Source organism: Vipera berus (genome assembly GCF_964194415.1).
Source record: "Vipera berus genome assembly, chromosome: 10".
In the NCBI taxonomy this organism is placed as follows: Eukaryota; Metazoa; Chordata; class Lepidosauria; order Squamata; family Viperidae; genus Vipera; species Vipera berus.
The window spans coordinates 22,042,216-22,068,420 of NC_138213.1; the positions used below are offsets into that span (position 1 = coordinate 22,042,216).

At 45.7% G+C, this 26,205-nt stretch overlaps 1 protein-coding gene across 1 annotated transcript in view; it reads left to right on the forward strand.

Annotated features, from left to right (window-relative positions):
• Positions 1 to 26,205, forward strand: part of HYDIN (HYDIN axonemal central pair apparatus protein) — a 350,217-nt gene that overhangs the window by 137,832 nt on the left and 186,180 nt on the right. The window contains exons 28-35 of the mRNA XM_081335684.1: positions 874 to 1,011; positions 18,976 to 19,153; positions 20,236 to 20,363; positions 20,606 to 20,739; positions 22,039 to 22,175; positions 22,847 to 22,974; positions 24,031 to 24,222; positions 25,606 to 25,752. Coding sequence (XP_081191810.1) covers positions 874 to 1,011; positions 18,976 to 19,153; positions 20,236 to 20,363; positions 20,606 to 20,739; positions 22,039 to 22,175; positions 22,847 to 22,974; positions 24,031 to 24,222; positions 25,606 to 25,752 — 1,182 coding nt within the window. The remainder of the gene's footprint in view (positions 1 to 873; positions 1,012 to 18,975; positions 19,154 to 20,235; positions 20,364 to 20,605; positions 20,740 to 22,038; positions 22,176 to 22,846; positions 22,975 to 24,030; positions 24,223 to 25,605; positions 25,753 to 26,205) is intronic.

A 26,205-nucleotide genomic window follows, 5' to 3' on the forward strand; every position in this document is an offset into this window, starting at 1 on the left:
GTTTTTCCATGGACTGGAGGGGGGCTGGTTTTGCATGCTGCCTGCATCCTGCAGATTGGACTTTGCTTGTTTGCATGGCCCAGTTGCTGGCATGCCGTGGCCCAGTGCCAGTCCACGGACTGGGGGTTTTGGGGACCCCTGCTCTAGAAGTCATCTTTCAGGCACACGTGTCCTCAGACGAAGTCCTGTGTTTTGCATTGGTCTCAGCATTTTATGAGGATTTCTGAAGGACTGGGCCTCTAATGTCACAGAAATCTTTCCAGACTGGAATGATCTGGCATCGGTCCTCATGCTCGTAGAAACGTTTCTGACTGATGGGAGGGAATATCCGATTGTATCTGATTCTAGTGGGCTACTAGAGCATCTGCCAGGATGTTCCAACTCTCCCTCTAGCTCATCCCAGCCAGAGGGGAGAAAGGCTGTCAGAAGAGACCCTCCCTAGTGTTCAGTGAGGGATGGGAGGGGAACATCCATGAATATACAGAAATCCAGAACCTGCATATAACTATAAAAACATATAAATATGTTAGCAAACTAAATAAAATGCCATTATGTTTTTCCAGAGGTGAAAATTGAAACAATTCGAATAATGGACGAGTTTGGCCACATTTCTTGGAATTGTGGTACTTGAACATCATTGCAGGATAAGACATTTTCATCACTTTGGGTCTCCCTCTCAATCTATGGGTGAACTCACTTATGCATCTAGGCTCATTGGGTTTTCTAATATTGAAACATTGTGTGTGTCTAGTAGAAGAAATCCCTCCCAGCTTGCCTGGTGCAGAGTTGTGAGGGAAAGCTGAAGGGTGCTTCAGCTGTGCCAAAAAGGAGGTGCTGTTTCACATTAGAATTGCTCTCTTCTCTCCTTCTAAGCCCTTTGACCACATCTGTATAGCTGAGATCATTCTGAAAAACACAGGAAAAGTTGGATTTGAATACTCTGTACTTGAAGCCATCCAGGCCTCAGCTGACAACCCTCCCCCTGGTGTGCCACTGACTCTACCTGCCACTGTAAGTAAGATTGAAGTAAGCTAAACGGGGTTTCAGATTAATTTTTTGACTTTGGAATGCTGATCTATACAAATTATAGAAAGCAAGCAGACTTGCAAATAAACCATCAGCATCCAGAGGTCCTACGCAATATTCAAACAGCCATCAGCCTCACCGCAGTTTTCTGTGAACTCTCTTGGCTTAATAGCCGCTGATTCTAAGTGCTGCCATCCAAGCGGTCAGCATGTCATGAGAGCTTCAGAAAGTGAGCAAGAGGACCCTAATAAAGATATGCCAGATATGAGGGGTGAAACATATTTTAAATCCAAAAGAACACATAAGATTCAGCAGCTCAGATGTTTCCTTGATTCACAAAAGTATAATGAAGGCAAAGAGGTATAGCATAATCAGATTTTGTTGATATAGTTGATGTTGAATCGAATCAGAATAGAGCTGGCAGGTCGGCCTGTGGCTACATCCCAATGCCTGCACCTCCCCAGTCCTACAACTCTGAGGTCTTTACTGTCAAAGAATCATAGCTATAATAAGCTAACTTAACAATAAAGAATAATCTAAAGAAAACAAGAATAATCAATTTTCCCCAGCACTATTGATAGAATCCAAAGAATGCCATGCAAATGATGCAACGGCTTTGAGAATTAACAGAATAAGAGAGCTAGAAGGGATCTTGGAGGTCTTCTAGTCCAACCCCCTGTTCAAGCAGGAGACCCTATATCATTTCTGACAAGTGGCTGTCCAATCACTTCTTAAAAACCTCCAGTGACTCCTACAACTTCTGAAGGCAACTTCCACTAGTTATTATCCTCACTATTAAGTTTCTCTTTAATTCCAGGTTGCTTCTCTCCTTGATTAGCTTCCATCCATTGTTTCTTGTCTTGCCTTCTCATCATTGGCATCCTTCAGTCTCGAGAGACTATGCTATCGTGCTCTGGAAAGCGGTCCCAAAGCAGCGTCTGATGTGGCTAAAAAGGCCAATGCGAGAGTGGCAGTCCCTTCCACACTGAGGGCAGATACAATCTGTCCCCTGTCCAGCCCCCAGATTTCACTGGTTTCGGGACTGCCTCTTTGCCTCAGCCTGCCCCACAAGTGTCTCTTTGAATTGGAGAAGGCCATGCTGCGTCTTTAGCCTCCAAGCTGAGTGATCAGAGGTCAAGGTTTCCCAGCTATTAATGTCCATTCCTAAGGTCTTTAGATCCCTCTTTCAGATATCCTTATGTCGCAACTCTGGTCTCCCTTTGCGGCGCTTTCGCTGCACTAGTTCTCCATACAGGAGATCTTTCGGAATCCGACCATCAGCCATTCTCACGACATGCCCAAGCCAGTGTAGACATTGCTGTTTCAATAGTGTATACATGCTAGAAATTCCACCACATTCCAGGACTGCGCTATTTGGAACTTTCTGTCGGACAAAATCGCTCGGATCCGGACCGATTTGGACTCCGACTGGGCAGAGTCTGACGAAGAGGATACGGGCGGCCTTGTCGATTTAATCTGGGAAGAGTTCGATCCTGTGACTCCTGAAGAAGTGGACAAGATCATGGGGAAGCTGAGCTCCACCACGTGTTTGTTGGACCCGTGCCCATCCTGGCTGACTTATGCAGCTCGGGATGGGACACGAGGCTGGCTCCAGGCAGTGATTACTGCCTCTTTGAGTCAGGGTAGTTTTCCCTCCGCCTTGAAGGAGGCGGTGGTGAGACCCCTCCTCAAGAAGCCTGCCTTGGACCCAGCAATTTTAAACAACTATCGTCCAGTCTCCAACCTTTGCTTTTTGGCGAAGGTTGTTGAGAGCGTGGTGGCGCAGCAGCTCCCTTTGTTCTTGGATGAAGCTGACTACCTAGACCCGTACCAATCGGGTTTCAGGCCCGGGTACAGCACGGAGACGGCATTGGTCGCGCTGGCGAATGATCTCTGGCGGGCTCAGGACAGAGGTTGCTCCTCTGTCCTAGTCCTTTTAGACCTCTCAGCGGCTTTTGATACCATCGACCATGGTATCCTGCTGCGGCGTCTCAGAGGGTTAGGAGTGGGAGGCACAGTTCTCCAGTGGTTCTCCTCTTACCTTCTGGGACGTTCGCAGTCGGTGTTGGCAGGGGGGCAGAGACCTTGAGACCTCTCATTTGTGGAGTTCCTCAGGGATCGGTTCTCTCGCCTCTCCTGTTCAACATCTATATGAAGCTGCTGGGTGAGATCATTCGTGGTTTTGGAGTTGGGTATCACCAATATGCTGATGATACCCAACTTTTTATTTCTACCCCAAACCACCCCAGCGATGCCCTCGACGTGATGTCCCGTTGCCTGGAGGCGGTCCGGGTCTGGATGGGGAGGAACAGGCTTCGACTCAACCCTGACAAGACTGAGTGGCTGTTCGTGCCGGCATCCCGGGAAATTCCGATTATCCCATCATTGGCCATGGGGGGTGAGCTATTACCCCCCGTAGATAGGGCCCGCAACTTGGGGGTCCTTCTAGATTCACAGCTCTCTTTGGAAGAGCATATTGGAGCTGTGACTAGGGGGGCCTTTGCCCAGGTTCGCCTGGTGCGCCAGTTGCGGCCCTATCTAGACCGGGATGCCTTGCGCACAGTCACTCATGCGCTCGTGACCTCTCGTCTAGACTACTGTAATGCTCTCTACATGGGGCTGCCCTTGAGGTCCACCCGGAGACTCCAGCTGGTGCAGAATGCAGCCGCGCGAGTTGTCTTGGGAGTTTCCCGATACTCCCATGTTACACCTTTGCTCCGCGAGCTGCATTGGCTACCGGTTGCTCTCCGGGTGAGGTTCAAGGTGTTAGTGATGACTTACAAAGCCCTTCATGGCATGGGTCCGGATTACCTACGGCAACACCTGTGGCCGGCGTCAACTTCCCTCCGTCCAGTGCGCTCCCACAGAGAGGGCCTCCTCAGGGTGCCACCGATCAAAGAATGCCGATTGGTGACCCCCAGGGGGAGAGCGTTCTCTGTGGGCGCGCCAGACCTTTGGAACAGCTTACCGGTTGAGCTCCGGATGGCCCCCGACCTTCGCTCCTTCCGGCGCGATCTCAAAACTTTCTTTTTCGAACAAGCTGGCCTGGTCTGACGGGATGGGGTTGGGTTTTTATAAATAGTTTTAATTGTAATATGTATTAATTTTAAGGGCATAATGTTTAATGGCTTTTTAATTTTTGTATAATATTTTTATTGTGTATTGCCCTGTTCACCGCCCTGAGTCCTTCGGGAGAAGGGCGGTATAGAAATCAAATTATTAAATTAAATTAAATTAAATTTGTCATGCCAGGTGATGCCAAGAATACATCAGAGACAGCACGTATGAAAGGTGTTTAACTTTCTCTCCTGCTGTGCGTCAAGGGTCCAAGACTCACTGCAGTACAAGAGTGTGTTCAGGACGCAGGCTCTATCTTTGTATGTTCTGTCAGCTTCTTATTAAGCCATACTCTCTTTGTAAGTCTGGAAAATGTGGCCGCTTTACCAATACATTTATTCAGCTCAGTATCTAAAGAGAGAGTGTCGGAGATGGTTGAGCCGAAGTACACAAAGTCATGGATGACTTCCAGTTCTTGTGCAGAGATTGTAATACAGGGAGGTGAATCCATGTCCTGACCCATGACTTGTGTTTTTTTCAGGCTGATTGTTAGTCCAAAGTCTTGGCAGGCCTTGCTAAAATAGTCCATAAGTTGTTGAAGGTCTTCGGCAGAGTGAGCAGTAACGGCAGCATCGTTAGCTAAGAGGAAATCCTGTAGGCATTTCAGCTGGACTTTGAACTTTGCTCTCAGTCTAGAGAGAGTAAAGAGTTTTCTGTCTGATCTGATCCGGAGATAAATACCCTCTGTTGCAGTTCCAAAAGCGTGTTTCAGCATGACAGCAAAAAAGATCCCGAATAAAGTTGGCACAAGGACGCAGCCCTGCTTCACTCCACTTTGAATGTCAAAGGAATCTGATGTTAAGCCATCAAAAACTACAGTGCCCTTCATTTCCTCGTGAAAGGACCTGATGGTGTTGAGGAGCTGAGGTGGACATCCAATATTGTGGAGAATTTTATAAAGGTCGTCCGTACTAACCAAGTCAAAAGCCTTCGTAAGATCTATGAAGGCTACGAAAAGTGGCTGTCTTTATTCCCTGCATTTCTCCTGCAACTGTCTAAGGGAAAATACCATGTCAGTAGTGGACCTGTTGGCTTGGAATCCACATTGTGATTCTGGGTAGACTCTCTCTGCAAGCACCTGGAGCCTCTTCAGTATGACACGGGCAAGCAGCTTCCCTACAACACTGAGAAGAGAGATGCCCCGGTAGTTGTTACAGTCACCCCTGTCACCTTTGTTCTTATACAGTGTGACGATATTTGCATCCTTCATGTCCTGTGGTACTCCACCTTCCCTCCAACAAAGACAGAAGATTTCATGCACTTCGGTGGGGATGTTCTGTTTGCAGCACTTCAGAATTTTGGCAGGGATGTTATCTTTCCTGGGTGCCTTGACGGAGGCAAGGGAATCCAGGGCCGCGTTTAGTTCTTCTAAAGTTGGTTCACTGTCAAGCTCCTCCAAGACAGGCAGGCACTCAATATTATTTAATGATTCTTCAGTTACCCCATTTTCTCTGGAATATAACTCAGAGTAATGCTGCACCCAGCGTGCCATCTGCTGTGCTCGGTCCTGGATAACCTTACCTGTAGCAGACTTCAGAGGGGCAGATTTCTTCTGTGTTGGACCTAAGGCCTGCTTGATGCCATCATACATCCCCTTGATGTTGCCTGTGTCAGCTGCTATCTAGATCCGAGAGCAAAGCTGCAGCCAATAGTTGTTAACACATCTCCTGGGGGTCTGTTTGACTTTGCTACGAGCAGCTCGCAGAACCTGTAGGTTGTGCTCACTGGAACAGGCTTTATATACAATTAAGAGTTCTCCTTTTTTGCTCGATGGCTGGCGTCAGCTCCTCCGAATGGGCTTCAAACCAATCTGCTGTCTTTCTGATCTCTTTACCAAATACTGGCGGTGTTATAAGCAGCATTCTTGAAATATTCCCATTGTTCAGATGCATTTGCTTCAGCTGGGCCTGGGAGAGTTTCCTTGAGTGCTTGTGCAAATTCCTCCACTTTGCCCTGATTGCAGGTCTTGCTGATGTCAATTCGTGGTCTTCCTTCCTTCTTCAAGTGATGCAATCTCTTTGTTTTCAGTTTTATTTTGCTGCACACCAAGGGGTGGTCTATATCGCAAACAGCGCCCTGGTAGCTGTGTGTGATTGTAATACTGGGAAGGTTGGGGCGCCTGGTAAGAATCAAGTCGAGCTGGTGCCAATGCTTTGATCTTGGATGTCTTCAAGAGACTATGTGTTGAAGCTTTGTTTTAAAGAATGTATTGCTAACACAAAAACCGTAGTAGCAGCAAAACTCCAGTAGGCGTTGGCCATTTTCGTTCTTCCCGATGCCAAACTCTCCTAAACAAGTGGGCCAAGAACTATAATCGGCTCCAACTCTGGCATTAAACTCGCCAAGGATAAACAGTGGTTCTTTCTCAGGGATTTTCTTGATAGCAGCAGCCAGATCATCATAGAATTTGTCTTTGGATTCTACTGAAGATGATAATGTCAGTGCATATGTGCTAATAAGAGTAACCAGCCCTGTTGATGAGTGTAGCTGCAGGGACAGAATTCTTTCACTTCTGCAGCAGGTGGAGTAATGAATCCTAGTAGGGTGTTTCTGGCCGCAAAGCCAACCCCATGTTCCCTAGTCTCATTCAATGGTTTTCCCTGCCAAAAGAATGAGAAGTTTTTCTCCTTAACAGATCCCGAATCTGACAGCCTTGTCTCTTGAAGGGCAACAACATCCATCTGCAGTCTGCTCAGCTCCATGTCGATGACAGCTGTTTTACGTACGTCATCTATTTCTTGCAAATTGTCAGAAAGGCCGGGGGTCATTGTCCGAACATTCCAAGTGCCCAACTTTAGGGGTAAAATTTTCTTATGTTTGTTGCATGGTGCAGAATTATTGATCTGCTTGTCGGCTTTGACCCTAAACCTCATGCACCCTGTGAGGTTAACAGACCGTGGCAGGGCAGCACCTTACTGGCAGGCGGTAGCTGGCCAGTGAGGTGCAATGACCTCTCCCACCATCGAAAGTGGCCCCTGGCATCACATTCTATGCCAATCAAGCACTTATAACCGGTAATTGCCACTTCCCATGTTGTTTCAATACTGTATGCAAAGCTGTAGTGTCCTCTCCAGAGCACGAGGCCTGGGTAGCTTAATATGGAGGATAGACTGTTACCCAAGCAGCAGATCCCCCCCTCTCCACATTACTGAAATAGTCCAATGGAATGGCGAGGCCGATACGATTAGTTTCAGCTGCGTTGCAGGAGTTACCAGAACGTGATTGTGCACAGTCATGAACTGCTTCTGTGACTCCATCTCTGGATTTTACTTCGAGGTTGACTCCTGAAGCCTTTTCCAGTAGTAGATATAGCCACAAGGCAGTGGAGGTTTGAAATCAGAGTTTCCGTTCTCTTAGAAGATGGTTCTGCTCTTTTATCTGCCATTGGGGCATAGAGCCCTCTTCCGCCTTCAAAACCATTGACTGTCTTCTCCTGTAACCCTGGAAAGGGGCCCTTACGAGGTGCTACCAGCTGGGCCAGCTGGACCAAGGTTTTTTAGGGAGGTATTACTCCTCCAGTGGATCATGTTTTGTCAGAACTCTGCTATGACCTGTCCGTCTTGAGTGGTCCTGCATGGCATAGCTCATAGCTTCATTGAATTACGCAAGCCCCTTTGCCACGACAAGGCAGTAGTCCATGAAGAGGCTTCTAGTGCTTTGTTCCTCTGTCCTAGTCCTATTAGACCTCTCAGCGGCTTTCGATACCATCGACCATGGTATCTTACTGCGGCGTCTCAGGGGGTTGGGAGTGGGGGGCACTGTTCTCCAGTGGTTCTCCTCCTACCTCTTGGGACGTTCGCAGTCGGTGCTGGCAGGAGGGCAGAGGTCGGCCTTGAGGCCTCTCGTTTGTGGAGTTCCCCAGGGGTTGGTCCTCTCGCCTCTCCTGTTCAACATCTATATGAAGCCACTGGGTGAGAGCATTCGTGGTGTTGGGGTTCTTCATCTCTACCCCAAACCACCCCAGTGATGCCCTCGATGTGATGTCCTGTTGCCTGGAGGCGGTTCGGGTCTGGATGGGGAGGAACAGGCTTCGGCTCAATCCTGACAAGACTGAGTGGTTGTGCGTGCCAGCATCTCAGGAATTTCAGACTATTCCATCTTTAACCATGGGGGGGTGACTTATTACCCCCCGTAGATAGGGCTTGCAACTTGGGTGCCCTCCTGGATTCACAGCTAAATTTGGAAGATCATATAGGAGCTGTGACCAGGGGGGCTTTTGCCCAGGTTCGCCTGGTGCGCCAGTTGCGACCCTATCTGGACCAGGATGCCCTGTGTACAGTCACTCATGCACTCGTGACCTCTCGTATAGACTACTGCAATGCTCTGTACATGGGGCTGCCCTTGAGTACCACTCGGAGGCTTCAACTGGTGCAGAATGCGGCCGCGCTAGTTGTGATGGGGGTCTCCCAATACTCCCATGTAACACCTCTACTCCGCGAGCTGCATTGGCTTCCAGTTGCCCTCCGGATGAGATTCAAGGTGCTGGTGATTACCTATAAAGCCCTAAATGGCATGGGTCTGGATTACTTACGGGAGCACCTGCTGCCGGCGTCTACTTCCCTTCGTCCTGTGCGCTCCCACAGAGAGGGCCTCCTCAGGGTGCCGCCGGTCAGAGAGTGCCGGCTGGCGGCCCCCAGGGGGAGAGCATTCTCTGTGGGCGCGCCAGCCCTTTGGAATCAATTACCGGTCGAGCTCCGGATGGCTCCTGACCTTCGCTCTTTCCGCCATGATCTGAAAACGTACCTATTTGAACAAGCTGGCCTGGTCTAATGGGTTTGGGGTATTTTATTTAGTATTTTTAATTATTTATTGTAATGGGCTAGCTCTATTTAATCTTATTTTTAACTTTTGTATATTGTATTTTTATTGTATTTTTATTGCCCTGTACACCGCCCTGAGTCCTTCAGGAGAAGGGCGGTATAGAAATTAAATTAAATTAAATAAATAAATAAATAAAAAATAAGTTGACCCCTCTTCTTTGTGGCAGCCCTTCAAATACTGGAATCATGTCACCCCTAGTCCTTCTTTTCTCTAACTTTGTTGTTGTTAGCTGCGAAGTCGTGTCCGACCCATCGCGACCCTATGGACAACGTTCCTCCAGGCCTTCCTGTCCTCTACCATCTTCTGGAGTCCATTTAAGCTCACGCCTACTGCTTCAGTGACTCCATCCAGCCACCTCATTCTCTGTCGTCCCCTTCTTCTATTGCCCTCAATCTTTCCCAGCATTAGGCTCTTCTCCAGTGAGTCCTTCCTTCTCATCAGGTGGCCAAAGTATTTGAGTTTCAATTTCAGGATCTGGCCTTCTAAAGAGCAGTCAGGATTGATCTCCTCTAGGACTGACCGGTTTGATCGCCTTGTAGTCCAAGGGACTCGCAGGAGTCTTCTCCAGCACCATAGTTCAAAGGCCTCAATTCTTTGGCGCTCAGCCTTTCTTATGGTCCAACTTTCACTGCCATACATTGCAACTGGGAAGACCATAGCCTTGACTATACGCACTTTTGTTGACAGGGTGATGTCTCTGCTTTTTAGTGTGCTGTCTAAATTTGCCATGGCTTTCCTCCCCAGGAGCAAGCGTCTTTTAATTTCTTGGCTACAGTCCCCATCTGCAGTGATCTTGGAGCCCAGGAAAATAAAATCTGTCACTACCTCCATTTCTTCCCCATCTATTTGCCAGGAATTGAGAGGGCCGGATGCCATGATCTTGGTTTTCTTAATGTTAAGTTTCAACCCAAGTTTTGCACTCTCCTTCTTCACCCGCAACAAGAGGCTCTTTAGTTCTTCTTCACTTTCTGCCATTAGAGTGGTATCATCTGCGTATCTTAGGTTGTTGATATTTCTTCCGGCAATCTTAATTCCAACTTTTGATTCATCTAACCCTGCCTTTCTCATGATGTGCTCTGCATATAAGTTAAATAGGCAGGGCGACAGTATACAGCCTTGCCGGACTCCTTTCCCAATTTTGAACCAATCAGTGGTTCCGTGTCCAGTTCTCACTGTTGCTTCTTGGCCTGCATATAGGTTTCTCAAGAGACAAATAAGATGGTCTGGTACTCCCATCTCTTTAAGAACTTGCCACAGTTTGTTATGATCCACACAATCAAAGGCTTTAGCATAGTCAATGAAGCAGAAGTAGATGTTTTTCTGGAACTCCCTAGCTTTCTCCATGATCCAGCGTATGTTGGCAATTTGATCTCTAGTTCCTCTGCCTCTTCGAAATCCGGCCTGTACTTCTGGTAGTTCTCGATCCACATACTGCTGAAGTCTAGCTTGTAGGATTTTAAGCATGACTTTACTAGCATGAGAAATGAGTGCAATGGTGCGATAGTTTGAACATTCTTTGGCACTGCCTTTCTTTGGAATTGGAATGTAAACTGATCTTTTCCAATCCTGTGGCCACTGTTGAGTTTTCCAAATTTGCTGGCAAATTGAGTGTAGCACTTTTACTGCATTGTCTTTTAAGATTTTGAATAGCTCAGCTGGAATACTGTCACCTCCACTAGCTTTGTTGTTGCTCAGCTTTTCTAAGGCCCACTTCACTTCACATTCTAGGATGTCTGGCTCGAGGTCAGTGACCACCTCATTGTGATTATCAGGGACATTAAGCTCATTCTTGTATAGTTCTTCTGTGTAATTTTGCCACCTCTTCTTAATCTCTTCTGCCTCTGTTAGGTCCCTGCCATTTTGGTCCTTTATCATGCCCATTTTTGCATGAAACGTTCCCTTCATCTCTCCAATTTTCTTGAAAAGATCTCTGGTCCTCCCTATTCTATTGTTTTCTTCTATTTCTTTGCACTGTTCATTTAAGAAGGCATTCTTATCTCTTCTAGCTATTCTCTGGAATTCTGCATTCAATTGGGCGTATCTTTCTTTTTCTCCCTTGCCTTTCGCTTCCCTCCTTTTCTCAGCTATTTGCAAAGCTTCCTCAGACAGCCATTTTGCTTTCTTGCATTTCTTTTTCTTTGGGATGGTTTTGGTTGCTACCTGTTGTACAATGTCGCGAACCTCTGTCCATAGTTCTTCAGGCACTCTGTCTATCAGATCTAATTCCTTAAATCTATTTGTCACCTCTACTGTATATTCAACAGGGATATGATTTAATTCATACCTCAGTGGCCTAGTGCTTTTCCCTACTTTCTTCAGTTTAAGCCTAAACTTTGCAAGGAGAAGCTCATGGTCTGAGCCACAGTCAGCTCCTGGTCTTGTTTTTATTGACTGTATAGAGCTTCTCCATCTTTGGCTGCAGAGCATATAGTCAATCTGATTTCTGTGTTGACCGTCTGGTGATGTCCATGTGTAGAGCCGTCTCTTGGGTTGTTGGAAAAGAGTGTTTGCTATGACCATTGTATTCTCTTGACAGAATTCTATCAGCCTGTGCCCTGCTTCATTTTGCATTCCAAGGCCAAACTTGCCTGTTATTCCAGTTATCTTTTGGCTTCCTACTTTAGCATTCCAATCCCCCATGATGATAAGAACATCATTTTTTGGTGTTAGTTCTATAAGGTGCTGTAGAGCTTCATAGAACTGGTCAATTTCATCCTCTTCAGCACTGGTGGTTGGGGCATAGACTTGGACTACTGTGATATTGAATGGTTTGCCTTGGATTCGAACTGAGATCATTCTGTCATTTTGAGGATTGTATCCCAGTATTGCTTTTCCTACTCTTTTATTGACTATGAAGGCTACTCCATTTCTTCTGAGGGATTCTTGCCCGCAGTAGTATACCTGATGGTCATCTGAATTAAATTCACCCATTCCTGTCCATTTTAGTTCGCTGATACCTAAGATGTCGATGTTCAGTCTTGTCATCTCTTGTTTGACCACGTCCAGCTTGCCTTGATTCATGGATCTTACATTCCAGGTTCCTATGGAGAAAAAATCTTTACAGCATCGGACTTTCCTTTCACCACCAGACACATCCACAGCTGAGCGTCCTTTCGGCTTTGGCCCAGTCGCTTCATTCTTTCTGGCGCTACTAGTACTAGCCCTCTGCTCTTCCCCAGTAGCATATTGGACGCCTTCCGACCTGAGGGGCTCATCTTCCAGCGTCATATCGTTTTGCCTTTTGGTACTGTCCATAGGGTTTTCATGGCAAAGATACTGGAGTGGGTTGCCATTTCCTTCTCCAGTGGATCACGTTTTGTCAGAACTCTCGGCTATGACCTGTCCGTCTTGGGTGGCCCTGCACGGCATAGCTCATAGCTTCATTGAATTACGCAAGCCCCTTCGCCACGACAAGGCAGTAATCCATGAAGGGGTTTCTCTAACTAGCCATACCCAATTCCTGCAACCATTCTTCATATGTTTTTGTCTCCAGGCCCTTAATCATTTTAGTTGCTCTTCTTTGCACTTTCCAAAGTCTCAACAGTTTTTATGTAATGTGGTAAATTGGATGCAGTATTCCAGGTGAGGTCTTACTAAGGATTTATAAAGTGGTACTAATAATTCACGTGATATTGATTCTATGCCTCTGTTTATACAATCAAGGATTGTATTAGCTTTTTTGGCTGCTGCTGCTCATGTTTAAGTGATCGTCCACTAGGACCCCAAGGTCTCTCTCACAGTTACTGTTTTTGAGCCATGTTTCACCTAATCTGTACTTGTACCTTGGTTTTTTCCTGCCTAGGTGTAAAACCTTGTTGACCCATGTCACTGAAAGTAGTTTTAATCATCCTGTTGTCAATGCTGCTAACATTGAATGTTATTGCTTGACATGAGATGAAGAAGTAGCTATTTCATATGTTAAACTTGTGTATGGCTTTAAGACTTGTGTATTGTTTTAGTTTAAAATTGGTGGGAGGGAAGAGTAGGAATGCACTTTGAAGACCCTGGCAGCCATTAAATCAGCAACCAGAGTGGGGCCAGCAGCCACTGGAGACACAACAACAGCAGTGGGGGCCTTGGCAGCTGGTGAATCAACAACCAGGGTGGGGCCAGCAGCAGTGGGACCCCCAGCAACAGTTGATCCAACAACCAAGGGGGGGACAGCAGCAATGGGGGCCCCAGCAGCCGTTGAACCAACAACTAGGGTGGAGCCAGCAGCAATGGGGGCCCCAGCAAGCAATGATGAGCCCACCCTTCAGAGCAACCTTCGATGGGGACCCAGAGAAACTGACTTTTTTCCTCAACCAAGTACGCTTTCACTTGAATTGCTGGGGTCACTCTTACCCGGACCCGAGTGCGATGGTCGATGTGATTGCATCCAACCTAGAGGGAGAAGCATCTGAATGGTTGAACAATTTATATAACGAGCAGGCCCCTGAATTGGAGGACCCCCACCTTTTCCTCCTGGGGCTGAGGGAAAGATTTGAGGACCCATCCATTGCCCTCAAAGCGGAAGAACAAATCCATAAGATAAAGCAAGCTGGCCGGCCTGCCCTAGAGTATGTGCGGGAGTTTCGAAAGATGGCAGGAAGGATAGAGAGATGGCCTGAGCAATCAATGATTCATCTTTTTAGAGAAGGGCTAGATGACCACCTCTCTCAGGCATGTATCTATAGAGCTGTACCCGACCAGCTACATGAATGGTACCAGGCAGTGGTGAAATTAGATGTCCAGCTTGCCCGCTATAAAAAGCCTCCCCCACCTGAAACTGCACCAAAACCAGGATCCAGATGGCTACCACCACCCCGAAAACCCCCAACGTCTGCTACTGCCGAAAGACCTAGACCACCTACAGGTCCGCCAATCAAGTGCTTTCAATGCGGACAGCAGGGACATCGAGCAGCGAACTGCCCAGTTCCTTACCCGCAATAGCAGAGTAGACCAGATCCAACAACAAGGAAGAAACCCGCACAGCAGCCATTGAGAGAAAAGTCCAACTGGGCCATCCAGGAGCCCATTACCCAGGTTATGTCCCCCACCCAGGAGGACACTGGCCCACCGACCAGGCCCACCCCAACTTTACCCAGTTTTGACAGCGACGATGAAGGGGAGAACGACCCGATGGTGAGTCAACCCATCCTACCTTTTTTATTGCCTGCTAAACTCATAATCCCTAAGTCAGGGGCACAAGTAGACCTGAAAGTGCTACTTGATACCGGCTGCTCCCGATGCATCATTAGCCTGTCATGTGCCTTGAGACTGGGCATATGGGGCAAGCCACTCTCCAAACCTGTGAGGTTCGAGCAAGCCGAAGGCTCCCTAATGGGAGGGACTTTAGTCATGCAATTAACAGAGCCCTTACACCTGGAGATAGGCGAGCACTGGGAGTTTATTCGCTTCCTAGTAGCTCCAAAGATGTCTGAGACTGTGATCCCAGGACTAGCCTGGCTAGACAAATGGAAGCCGCTTACCTGGTGGGAAAAAGGAATGAGAACTGTGAGATTACCCATAGGGCCCGATCCCCCCATTGATTCAACAGATGTTACAGGGGATTTTAGCCCACCCAACGAGCAAGCGCACATGGCTGCCTTACGACCTCCTGGCAAGCCGCTCATCCCCGGCGAGTACCAGGACCTAACGGAGGTGTTTAGTGAGAAAGAATGCAATACCTTGCCTCCTCACCGTCCCAATGATTGTTCCATTGAATTGCTACCAGGGGCCAAACTCCCCCAACCAAGAATGTACGCTATGTACCCCCTTGAAATGGAGGGGGGATTCATCGAATGGGCCAAGTCTACTGTGGGAGCCCCTGTGTTGTTCAAAGAGAAAAAAGATGGGTCTTTACGTCTCTGCGTGGACTATAAAGGCCTAAACGCTGTGAGTGTGGAAAATAAATACACTCTCCCCCTCCTGAAAGATTTGCTAACCCATCTGGCGAAGGGGAGTGTCTTCACCAAGTTAGACCTGAGAGAAGCATATTACCGGGTAAGAATAAAGGAGGGGGACGAGTGGAAGACAACTTTCAACTGCCCCTTGGGGAGCTACCAATTCAAAGTCATGCCATTTGGACTTCAGGGCCCCCCCGCCGTATTTATGCAGTTGATCAATGAGGTCCTACATGAACACCTATATAAAGGGGTCCTATTATACCTTGATGACAGCTTGATATACAGCACGAATATGACCGACCACATAAAACTGGTCAGAGAAGTGTTAAAGAAACTACTGAATGCCAAACTTTATGTCAAACTGTTGAAATGTGAATTTCACCAAACCCGATTAGATTATCTTGGCTATAGAATCTCCAATGAGGGTATCGAAATGGCCCAGCCAAAGTAAAAACTATAATTGAATGGCAGCCCCCCAAAACCCACAAACAGCTCCAGAGCTTCCTAGGGTTTGCTAACTTCTACCGTCAATTTATTCCCTCTTTTGCTGAGATTGCTCTACCTCTTACAGAACTACTCAAAATGGGCAAGGGAGGGGGAAAACCATGACCTGGTCAGCCGCTAGCATGGACTATGAGTTGTCAGAAAGCTTTTGAGAATTTAAAAAGACTATTTGCGGCTGAACCAGTCCTAAAGCCCCCTTGCCCAGGGGAGTCTTTTGTAATTCAGGCAGACGCCAGTGACGTGGCAGTCGGAGTGGTGTTATTGCAAAAGAATAAAAGCAGGGTCCTACAACCTTGTGCTTACACCTCTAAGAAATTTACTGAAAGCGAGAGGAGATGGACAGTCTGGGAGAAGGAGGCCTTCGCAATTAGGTGGGGGCTATTAAACTGGCGGCACTACTTAGAAGGGAGCAAGGTGCCTTTTGAAGTATGGACAGATCACAAAAATTTAGAGGCACTAAAAACTCCCTGAAAATTGTCCCCAAAACAAGTACGATGGGCACAGTACTTCAGCCATTTCAACTTTACTCTAAAGTACATACCAGGAAGAAAAAACTTCCTAGCTGATGCGCTCTCCCGATTGCCACAGTACAAAAGTGAACGCAAAGAAGTTCATGAGGCAATTATCCCCGGTCCACAAACTGCAGCCCAACTCACACCTCGCAGGACCCCTAATCCTGATGACCCCGGGTTAAAGAAAATAAAATGAGAACTGCTCACTGATCAATGGTTTAAAGACAATCAGACATCTCTAACATGAGTTATGAGAAGAGATTCTTGTGTGAAACCTTATAAGGGGTGAAGAATTACTAAGTTTGTATTTGTTAAACTCAATCTACAAAATGAGAAACCCCAAACTTTGCAACAAGAATATGCCCAAATTAAACATAATAATGATCAAACAACTTCTAAAATAGACCATTTAGAAGAAGACGACAGATGGAAACATGTCACTTATAGAAAAAAACAACCTAGTACAAAAGCCCTGTGTAACCCAACCCACTCTGATGCAGCCCCACTGGAGGTGAGCAATTGTTTTCATAGACTCTCCCTGGAAGAAAACAGGCAGACAGAAAAGAAGCATCGTCCTTAAAAAAGTAGCATCATCAAGTGCTTCTGTGACATGTAGAAAAATACCCCAAATCTCCCTAGGAAAAAAGGGGTTCCATCTTAGGCCAGTATTCTTCAATATCTTCATCAATGGCTTACATGAGGGAATAGAAGGGGAACTCATCAAATTTGCAGATGATACTAAGCTGGCAGGAATAGCCAACAACCCAGAAGACAAGCTCAGGATCAAAAAGATCTTGACAGACTTGAACAATGGACCCTATCCAACAACATGATATTTAATGTGGAGAAAAGCAAGGTTTACACCTAGGCAGGAAAAGACAAAGGTACAAGTACAGATTAGGTGAAACCTGGCTTAATAGCAAGTAACTGTGAGGGAGATCTTGGAGTCCTAGTGGGCGATCACTTAAAACATGAGCCAGCAGTGTGTGGCAGCAGCCAAAAAAGTCAATGCAATCCTAAACTGCATTAACAGAGGGATTGAATCAAGACCACTCTATAAAGCCTTAGTAAGACCACATCTGCATCCCCACATTATAATAAAGATGTTAATACAGTAGAACAGACATGTCAAACTCACGACATCACGTGACGTTGCACAACTTATCAGGACAGTTTTGCGATTGCCAGCAATGGGGTGGGTGCAGCTTCCCCATGACGCGTCTGGCCTGTGGGCCAGCAGTTTGACATCCCTGCTCTAGAAGGAGTGCAGAGAAGAGCAACAAAGATGATTAGGGAGCTGGAGGCTAAAACATGAAGAATGGTAGCAAGAACTGGGCATGGCTAGTATAGTGAAGAAAAAGACCAGGAAGGTATATGATAGCAGTATTCCTGTCAGGTCCCCTTTTGGGTGCCCTGCCATTCTTTTGGAGGGGGAGGAGGAGGCTCTGGGTGGGAGCATTCTTTGCATACTTTCATTTTTGCTGTAACTGAACGGGAATTAGGTACGGGGATCATCTTCAGAGATGAGATGGACTTCCCCTCAGCCGGTTCCAGCCTGACTCCCAGGTCGCTGCACCCTGAGGATGACCTGTTATCATCTGTATCTCAGTGCTCTCAAAATAACCTTGTGGCACTGTATTGGCTGCCGGTGGGGGGTTGGGTTTTGGAATGGGAAGAATTGCTTTGTGCTTTGCGTGAGGCGGTTAGATTCTACCTGTCTTTACTGCAACCACTTTCTTTAAAAGTTCTTTTGATTAACCCTATGGAGTCAAGAGTCATGCTTACGTGAGAGGATCAGCTCGGGCAGGTCCTTACAATTCCAATATTTGAGGGGTTGTCACAGAGAAGAGGGGGACAACCTATTTCCCAAAAGCACCTGAAGGCCAGACAAGGAATAACAGATGGAAACTGATCAAGGAGAGATTCAACCTAGAAATAAGGAGAAATTTTCTGACAGTGAGAACAATCAACCAATGGAACGGCTTCCCTCCAGAAGTTTTGGGAGCTTCATCACTGGAGGCTTTCAAGAAGAGACTTGTCAGGGTCTCCTGCTTGAGCAAGGGGTTGGACTAGAAGACCAACAAGGCCCTTTCCGACTCTGATATGTTGTTATGATGAAGACTAGGAATTACTTCTTTAAATATTTCTTTCTTCCTTTTCTTATTTCTTCCTCTTTCTATTTTCCTTTTTATTGCACTTTTTATTCTCTTCTTTTTCTCTCTGAGTTTAGTTTACATTGTCTTTTACTACTGTTATTAACATTTTCAATGAAAAATATTTTAAAAAGATGTTGCAATCACATGACAACCTTGCTTAATGACCTGCAGGTTCTTCACTTAACAATGGCAGCTGAAACTGCCAGAATGGCCATCACTATGTGGTGCAGTCACAGGATATTGTACTTTACAACTGGGATACTTAGTGAAGTGGCAATTGTGGTCCTGATGGTTGTCATAAGTGGAGGATCACCTGTAATTATCGTATTCCTCCAACATATTTACTTATTATTTTCTTTTTTCCCTCTTTTATTGATTTGAGTTGTGTTAACCAAATATTTTAAAAATTCAATAGTGACATATTTTGACTAGAAAATAGGTATGAAATGTTTTATAGTATATTAAGTTTTAATTGTGCATTAAATAGATTAAGTATATGATGTTTTTGAGAATGCCATTCAAGATATATTAACTATCTGCTGTTATAATCATTGTTTATAATATTTTTAATTACCTATATTCATATTTGTAAAAAATATTAAAAAGTGGTAAAGTTTATCTCTGCCTACCCCTGCACACTAGGAAACAGGTGGGTTGAATAGCTAAAATCTTTTAAACATAAAACATTCAAAATCATATTAACTCTCAGAGAAATACTGTAGGTTCTCCCCATTTACTGCCATTTGCAGATTTGATGGGCTTTCTCATCATACAGAGACTGAACTGTGGTTCCTACCTCATCTGATACTTTTGCAAGTCAATAATGGACCATGCCTGTACTCTGGAACAAATATCTGGGTAACCTTGGGAGCTGTGAAAGCCAACGAAAATTGCTGGGTGTTTTGTGCAAGGGATGAAGAGTTTCATCGTTCTGCCTTTTCCATCTTCCAGAATTATATTGGTTCAGGAAAGGAGCAAATATTGAAGGTCTATTACTTGCCAGGAGTTCCAGAGGTCTTTCAGAGAACCTTCCAAATACAGGTGGCTCACCTGGAACCAGATAGGATCACTCTCAAAGGACAGGGAGTTTTCCCTAGAATTTGCTTGGATCTGCCCAGAAATATTCACGGTAAGAGTAATAGTACTTTGTCTTCCCATGAAACTAATATAGCTGAAAAATATGTTAATTCCTTAACAAATATTCACCAGCAGTATGCATGAGTTTCAAACAACAAACAATGTTTTAATTGATAATTCTAGCTGAACAGAACTCAAAGAAACTCCTTTTGGTCCTGGTTTTCATACTAGGATGCCCAACTATCTTTTTCATACTAGAATCAGACGTATTGGCTAAAAGGGTTAATTTTAAATATTGCTTTCTATTACTGAGAATGTTTCAATTTTTTTCTTAAAATCATGCTCGGCCTATGAAAAATATCAGTTAGCCATTTTTGCCTCAGCCACATATAAACAACAGGTCAAAATCAATTGAGCATGAGCTCAATCAAAAGCAACGACTTTCAGCGCTGGACTTGTGTTTTAAAAGAAATCTTGCTAGTGAATTCTTGTGTGCATGACATTTCTACTACAACAGCAAAGAAAAATGCAGTTTAGCTACATTTGCAGTTGTCAGGCTTAAAGCCCATTGTCCTGTATTTAAATCAATAAGCTCAATATCAAAACATAAGTGTGTAAATAAAACTTACAACCAAACTAACATCACGGTCTTTTCACTTTGAATGAAATTTTTATTTCATTTTTTTATATTTTTATTATTTAGAGAGTCCACCTTTCAGCCAATACATGATTTTAAGGCAACTTCCAAGAATTAAAAATGCAAAATATATTAAAAGTTTGTGTGGTTAAAATTAAGAGTGAAAATTAAAATCAGCATCAATAAATAATTAACCATCAAAAGCTTGTGAAAAGAGTTGCTTTCTCTATGTTCCCACTATATTTAAAAATAGGGGGAGGAATGTTTTCTTGGGGAAAGTATTCTATAGCATGGGAGGTCAATATCCTCAGGATACTACCATGGACTGCTCAACCATCCAAATGGAAAGCAGCAAAGGAGCCAAATTAGACCATTTGTATTATTAAATACATCCTGAAACCTGGAGTCCAGAACATGGAAGCCACTGAAAGGAGCACAGCCTCCTTCGAATGCACTTCTTCTCAACTCAGAATGCCTGGCCTTCCTGCTCTTCATAGGAAATGAGCGGTACAGCAGCATCCTCAGAGAAGTGAAGCAGCGACTAGAGCAGGAAACACAGAAAGATTTCAGCAGTAATTCCGAAGCATTGGCCACTGAACCACCCATGGAAGAATCCTTCACCACGGTAAGATGAACAGCTCTTCCATCTGACTGACAGCTGGGCTGGGTGTAGGCACTTAGGTGGAATTCAGCCCCTCAGGAGCAGCCACAGTCCTCTATGACACAACTATCTCAGGGAGTGGCACCAAAGGCCAATGCTTTGGGGGAGGGGCTACATTCTGATTTGGGTGAGGTCAGGATGCAAGAGTGGAAGTCTAACACTGCCACAGACATGCTAGAGTTATTGACTCTTTCTGGTGTCTTAAGCTCAACACACAACTCCAGCTGGAGATGGAAAGGCTACTTGTGCAAGAGCACGCTCTGGAGCAACAGAAGCTGCTGGCCTTGGCTTCAGCGGACGACCCAGCAGCCTGTCAGCGAGCTCGCCGGAAACTGGTCAAGTTAGTGCATATAGCTTATTTCTAGTCCAAGAGGATGGGTTTCCAGGAGTTTTCCCAAGGAATCATCAATGCAATGCATACTCCCCAATCAAACCTGTTTGCCTGATCTTTAGGGCCTCTCTTTAGCAGGGTGACACACTGTCTAGCCTGAGAATCTAGCTGTGGTTTTCTCCTCTCTAAGCTGGTTGAATGTTTATGAAAGGATTTCTGTGCATGAAGATATAAGGGAAGGGGGTCAAATGAAGAATGATTAGGGAACTAGATGTCATCCCCCAAGCTTTGCAAAGCTGACAGCCTGACATTAGCAATGGGGGAGGGAAGAGTATTGGAATGCAAGTACAAGAGGGTAACCTAAGCATGCCAGCTGAGGAATGAGGAGCACCTACTAGCCAAGGTCACCCAACAGAATGCAAAGCAGAAAAGCCCATGAAACTGAAGGCCTGTTACCCAAACAATATAAAAGGTAAAGGCAAAGGTTCCCCCGCACATGCGTGCTAGTCATTTCCGACTCTAGGGGCCGGTGCTCATCTCCGTTTCAAAGCCGAAGAGCCAGCGCTTGTCTGAGGACGTCTCCGTGGTCATGTGGCTGGCATGAGTAGACGCCAAAGGCGCACGGAACGCAGTTACCTTCCCACCGGAGTGGTCAAACAATATACCAGCACTTAACTGGACGCTTGCTGATAACAGGAGAGGTGGCCAGGGAAAAGGGAATGTTAATTGCATTATCTGTGTGAAAAAACACCAGATTAAGCTCCAGTCAAGTATACTCTTGGCAAAACAATGGTCCAGGAGTCTTTCTTTGCTAGGTGAATGAAAGGGATAATTGACACTAGGTATGTCTAGCCTAAGAAGAAGGATTTGGGATGACAGGATATCTGTCTTCTAGCACCTGAGGGACTGTCACAGAGAAGAGAGGGTCAGCCTATTCTACAAAGCACCTGAAGGCAGGACAAGAAGCAATGAGTTCTTCAGTGGGAGCTCCAATCTCAAACTAGGGAGAAATTTCTTGACAGTGAGAAGAATTAATCAATGGAACAGCTCGCCTCCATGATGTGCGGGTGCTCCATTGCTGGAGGTTTTCAAGAAAAGATTGGACAACCATTTGTGATGATATAAGGATTCCTGCCATGGGCTAATTCTATGATTTTATAGATTGCTGCTTAACTCCCTTTCTCTCCCTCATAAGCACAGCCTGGTCATGCCAATCTTTAGTGTGGTTGAAATTAATGAACTGGTGAAATTTGAGATTTTGTAGAAATCATCTTGTTTGTTAACATTGTCCACATTATGCTTTTTAAGAGCCCAGCTACCTGAATATATCTTAGATTTTGGCTACATAATCATGGGCACCATCAGAACTCACATCATCAAGATCACAAACACTGGCCATTTCCCCGTCTCCTTCCATGCAGATCGACGGGACCTGCGGGACACAGGTACAAAAAGGGAATTCCATCTTTTTCTAGCCTACGTTAAAAGAGTAAACAACTATTTAAGGCCCAGATAATTAAATGGAACAAAATACATTGAAACTTCCCATGTTTACTGGACAAGTGTAGTTTTTTAGTATATTCAAAATATTGTAGTTTTGTCCATTGCTGGTCATCTCCTATGCCATGGAGATTGCAGTAGAGAGAGGGAGGAGCTCACAGGATCTCTTTCTAGCCTTGCTCACTTTTATCTGTTTGCAACGTGGGTCAATTTACTGCTGCCCTTTACCACAGACCAGAAGAGGCTTCTGTTACTGTGACCAAAAATAATGCCAGGTTTAGCTTGCTGCTTAACACCAATAAACAAACAAACAAATGGTAAGCCCTGGTTCAGTCTGTTCAATATGCACACGCATACACATACGCATAGATGTGCCTGCAGACAATTCCTAATGATTATATTCACATGTCACATTAAGCCAAAATTGAGCCAAAGCACTGTGCAATACTCAGCATGTTAGACTTGGATATCTGTTTCTCGCCATCTATCTTTCCGCAGTTGTAGGTGGGGAACCAGCATGTCTGTACCCTTTGAATGTCTTGGAGATGCAATATGTATGGAATTCAACAGTCTCTTCTTTTCATATATAGTGAGAGCTCTTTCTATCCTGAGTCAGGTTTCAACACTGAACTGGATCGGGTAAAGAATCTGCCTTTCTGCGAGACAGAGACATTTGAAATATGGTTTGACCCCCAGAGTGCCGGCTGTGCCCTTGGAGAGAAAGAAGTGCTGTTGCCCATTAAGGTGCTTTGAGGGTTCTTTTACACACATACAGAGAGAGAGAGAGGGGGGGGAGGGAGGGAGAGAGAGAGAGAGAGAGAGAGAGAGAGAGAGAGAGAGAGAGAGAGAGAGAGGCATACCCACACACACAGAGTTATGCACTGCTACCTTCCCTAAAAGAGGAAAAATGGGCAAAAATTGTCTAGACCAGCTGAGTCAGGCTATGATGCATTGAGGAAGGGGCTCACTTCCGCTTCCTTGAGAGCAGGTGAAACCACCCTCTCTTTCAAGGAGGAATTAGCCTTTGCCTAACCCAATTACACACACCCCTCCCAGGCAGCCTTAATCGGCCAGGAGGGACCTGGATCTCATGCAGAAGTGGCCAGACTGACATCTGAGAAAAACTGTGTCCGCTTCCTTAGGTTCAACAGAGTCAAACTTCTCCCAGCCCCCCTCCCCCATCAGTTAGCCCTGCTTCAATGCCAGAGTCTAACATGGAGTAAATGTGAATGATTTAACCATGCATGCCTAGCAGATTTCTTCCAGCCTCCTTGTAAGGGAACCTCAGAGTTATAGTGTTGCCCATGAAAGGAAAAGTTAGGGGATGTGATGTGAGAGCTGGGCAAGTAGAGTTGAACTAGTATCTGACAAACAGTTTAGCTAGCCCGACTGTAGAACCAACAGCTTATCCTAGCAACTGCAAGAGCAGAATGACTGTGCCTTTATCTAGCAGAGTTGGCTTGGATATGTGAAACAGGCCATTCCTGCTTGGTGGGAAGGAACTTAAAGGCTAAAGGAAAGATCCTCTGACCTGCTTACAACAAGATGGAGTGGCCTGAATTGCCTGGATTATTCTCATTGCCTTTTTCCAATTGTCCTCTCTAATCAGGACCTCTGGGCACAGGTAAGGTTGTGCCCACATGCCTCTTGGATGTGCTGGGGCAAGAAATGTGTTTCAGTCCCCCATCTGACCTGTGGTTATGTCAGACGTTCTGAGGGTGGGGATAGGTGGGTCTGGATGAGAATAGCAGTCATATACCATACGTCACACTCAGGAGGGTTTGATATGATTTGCTGCAGGTTGTGGCTGGTCCCACGTTCCACATCTCTCTTCGGGCTACGGTGATCATGCCATCTCTCTGCATCTCCAGTGACAAACTAGAGTTCTCTGCTGTCCAGTGTGGACAGTGCCAAGTGGAGACCATCCAGCTTCACAATCAGCTGCAGGTCGTATGCGAGTGGTTTGCCTCAAGCAATGAACAAATGAAAAAGGTAATGCAGCACTGAAACAGACCTTGCTTTGCTCTTCTCTGATTGCATCTTGAAAAGCAGCTTGATCTGTAGGAATTTGGGGTGGGATGGAAGTTAAGCTGCTTGAAAGATGCAGTTTTGGTTCTTAAGCTGAGCCCTTTGGATCTGTGTAACATTCAGGAAAATTCTAAGAAGTGAAAAACAAGATTCTTCTCTTCATATAAATTTAATAATATAATTTGCAAAAGATTTGCCACAGAGAATTGATTACACAACTCTTGATTCTGTTTTGTTCCATACAAATCTTTCAAAGTGCAAAATAAAACTCAACACAGCCTATGTCCCTATGCTCTACTTCAGAGCTTTTCAACCTTTTCACCCATTGTACCACTTTTAGGATATGGGAATATCCGAGTACCACCAGTCACCTAGCAAGGTGTCAAAAACTTGACCAAAAAAAAAGGAAAAAAGTGATGAAGTACAGGTAGTCCTCGACTTACAAAAGTTCGCCTAGTGACTGTTCGAAGTTACAATAGCACTGCTCCATAGCCGAGCAAGATGCCTGCCTGCCCGGCGGCGCTATTCCTCCTGTCTGAGGTTTTCATTGTTGTGAGCATTTCTGTTGAGGATTGGCAGCGGGGATGGGGTGGGGGATGTTTGGTTTTTATTCCCCCCTCCCATCTGCTGGGTGGTTGCAGCAGGTTTTGGTCACTTCACATGACCCTGGGACACTGTGACCGTCATAAATATGAATCAGTTGCCAAGCATCTGAATGTAAATCACAAGACCCTGGAGATGCTGCAACATTCCAGCTGATCGGCGCTTCTTCTGGGCTCAGCAGAAGCGCCAGGATCAGCGCCGAGCTCCAGCTGGAGCCTGGCACTGATCCTGGTGCTTCCACTGAGCACTGACAGCCCTGCACCTCCAGCCATCTCTCGCTCAGGCTTGTGTGGTGCTGCCACCAGTTCAGCTCATTCTCCTCCCCCGCTACCACTTTTTTAGGATGGTCGCGTACTACCTGCCAGGTGCCAATGTACCACAGGTGGTACCCGTACCACTGGTTGAAAAGCCCTGCTCTACTTGATTAGTTGTTGATCACATACTATGGATCAGGAATATGCCTATGCAGTGGAGAAGGTGGAGTTGAATTCTTGTTTCTCTTGAAACCTCCATGACCCTCACCTGTCTGCAAAAGGAAAACCTTTCATCCTTGGTCATATGGATGGAAAACCCACCCTACTTCCAGGGACACCGTAAAGGTGTTTCTAGAAGCTCAGTCAAAAGTTTGGTGTGGGCTGAGGCAATGTCTCATCTTCTAGAGTGTGCTGTCCTTCAGAAGGATTCTTCAGAATGGAATAAAGAGGCAAGCTTTGCTCTTGACTTCATTGTTTATTGTAAGCTCAGGTGGTTAAGCACATGCCGATGACCTTGCGCCGGAAAATGCGTGAACACAGGGAGAAGCCCCATGTCTTTGAGATGATTCCCCCGTATGGGATCCTGGCTCCCGGAGAGCGGCTCAATGTGCAGGTCAAGTTTGCCCCAAGAGAAGAGGTACGAAATGAGAAAGCTGTTTGGAGCACAACAAATATTGAAGCGTTTTCAGGAAGAGTAGAGATGCATTGATGGCAGGAGAGGCAAAGAAAGGCAGGGCTTCATCAGACCATTCAATTCCTCATGCAAAGTAGATTTATTAAGGAGGTATCACGCCTGGATATTTCCTCACTTTCCCTGCCAGGATTCTGCCCACATGCCGCTCCTGCTCTTCAGTTGGCTTTATATGGAAGAGCAGCTGGGGTCTCCATTCTGAGCTCAGACACTAGGAAGGGAACGCTACCCCAACAGAACTGGCCAGACAGTGATTACATTCCAATAGTCCAGATAGACAGCAAGTCTTTTGGGTTAACTCTTTGCATTACAGTAATGCCTATTTTCCAACAGGACAGAACCCAAATATGTCTTTCTTTTTTGCCAGCTGTTCTGAGTTGAACAAATACTATCAACTGA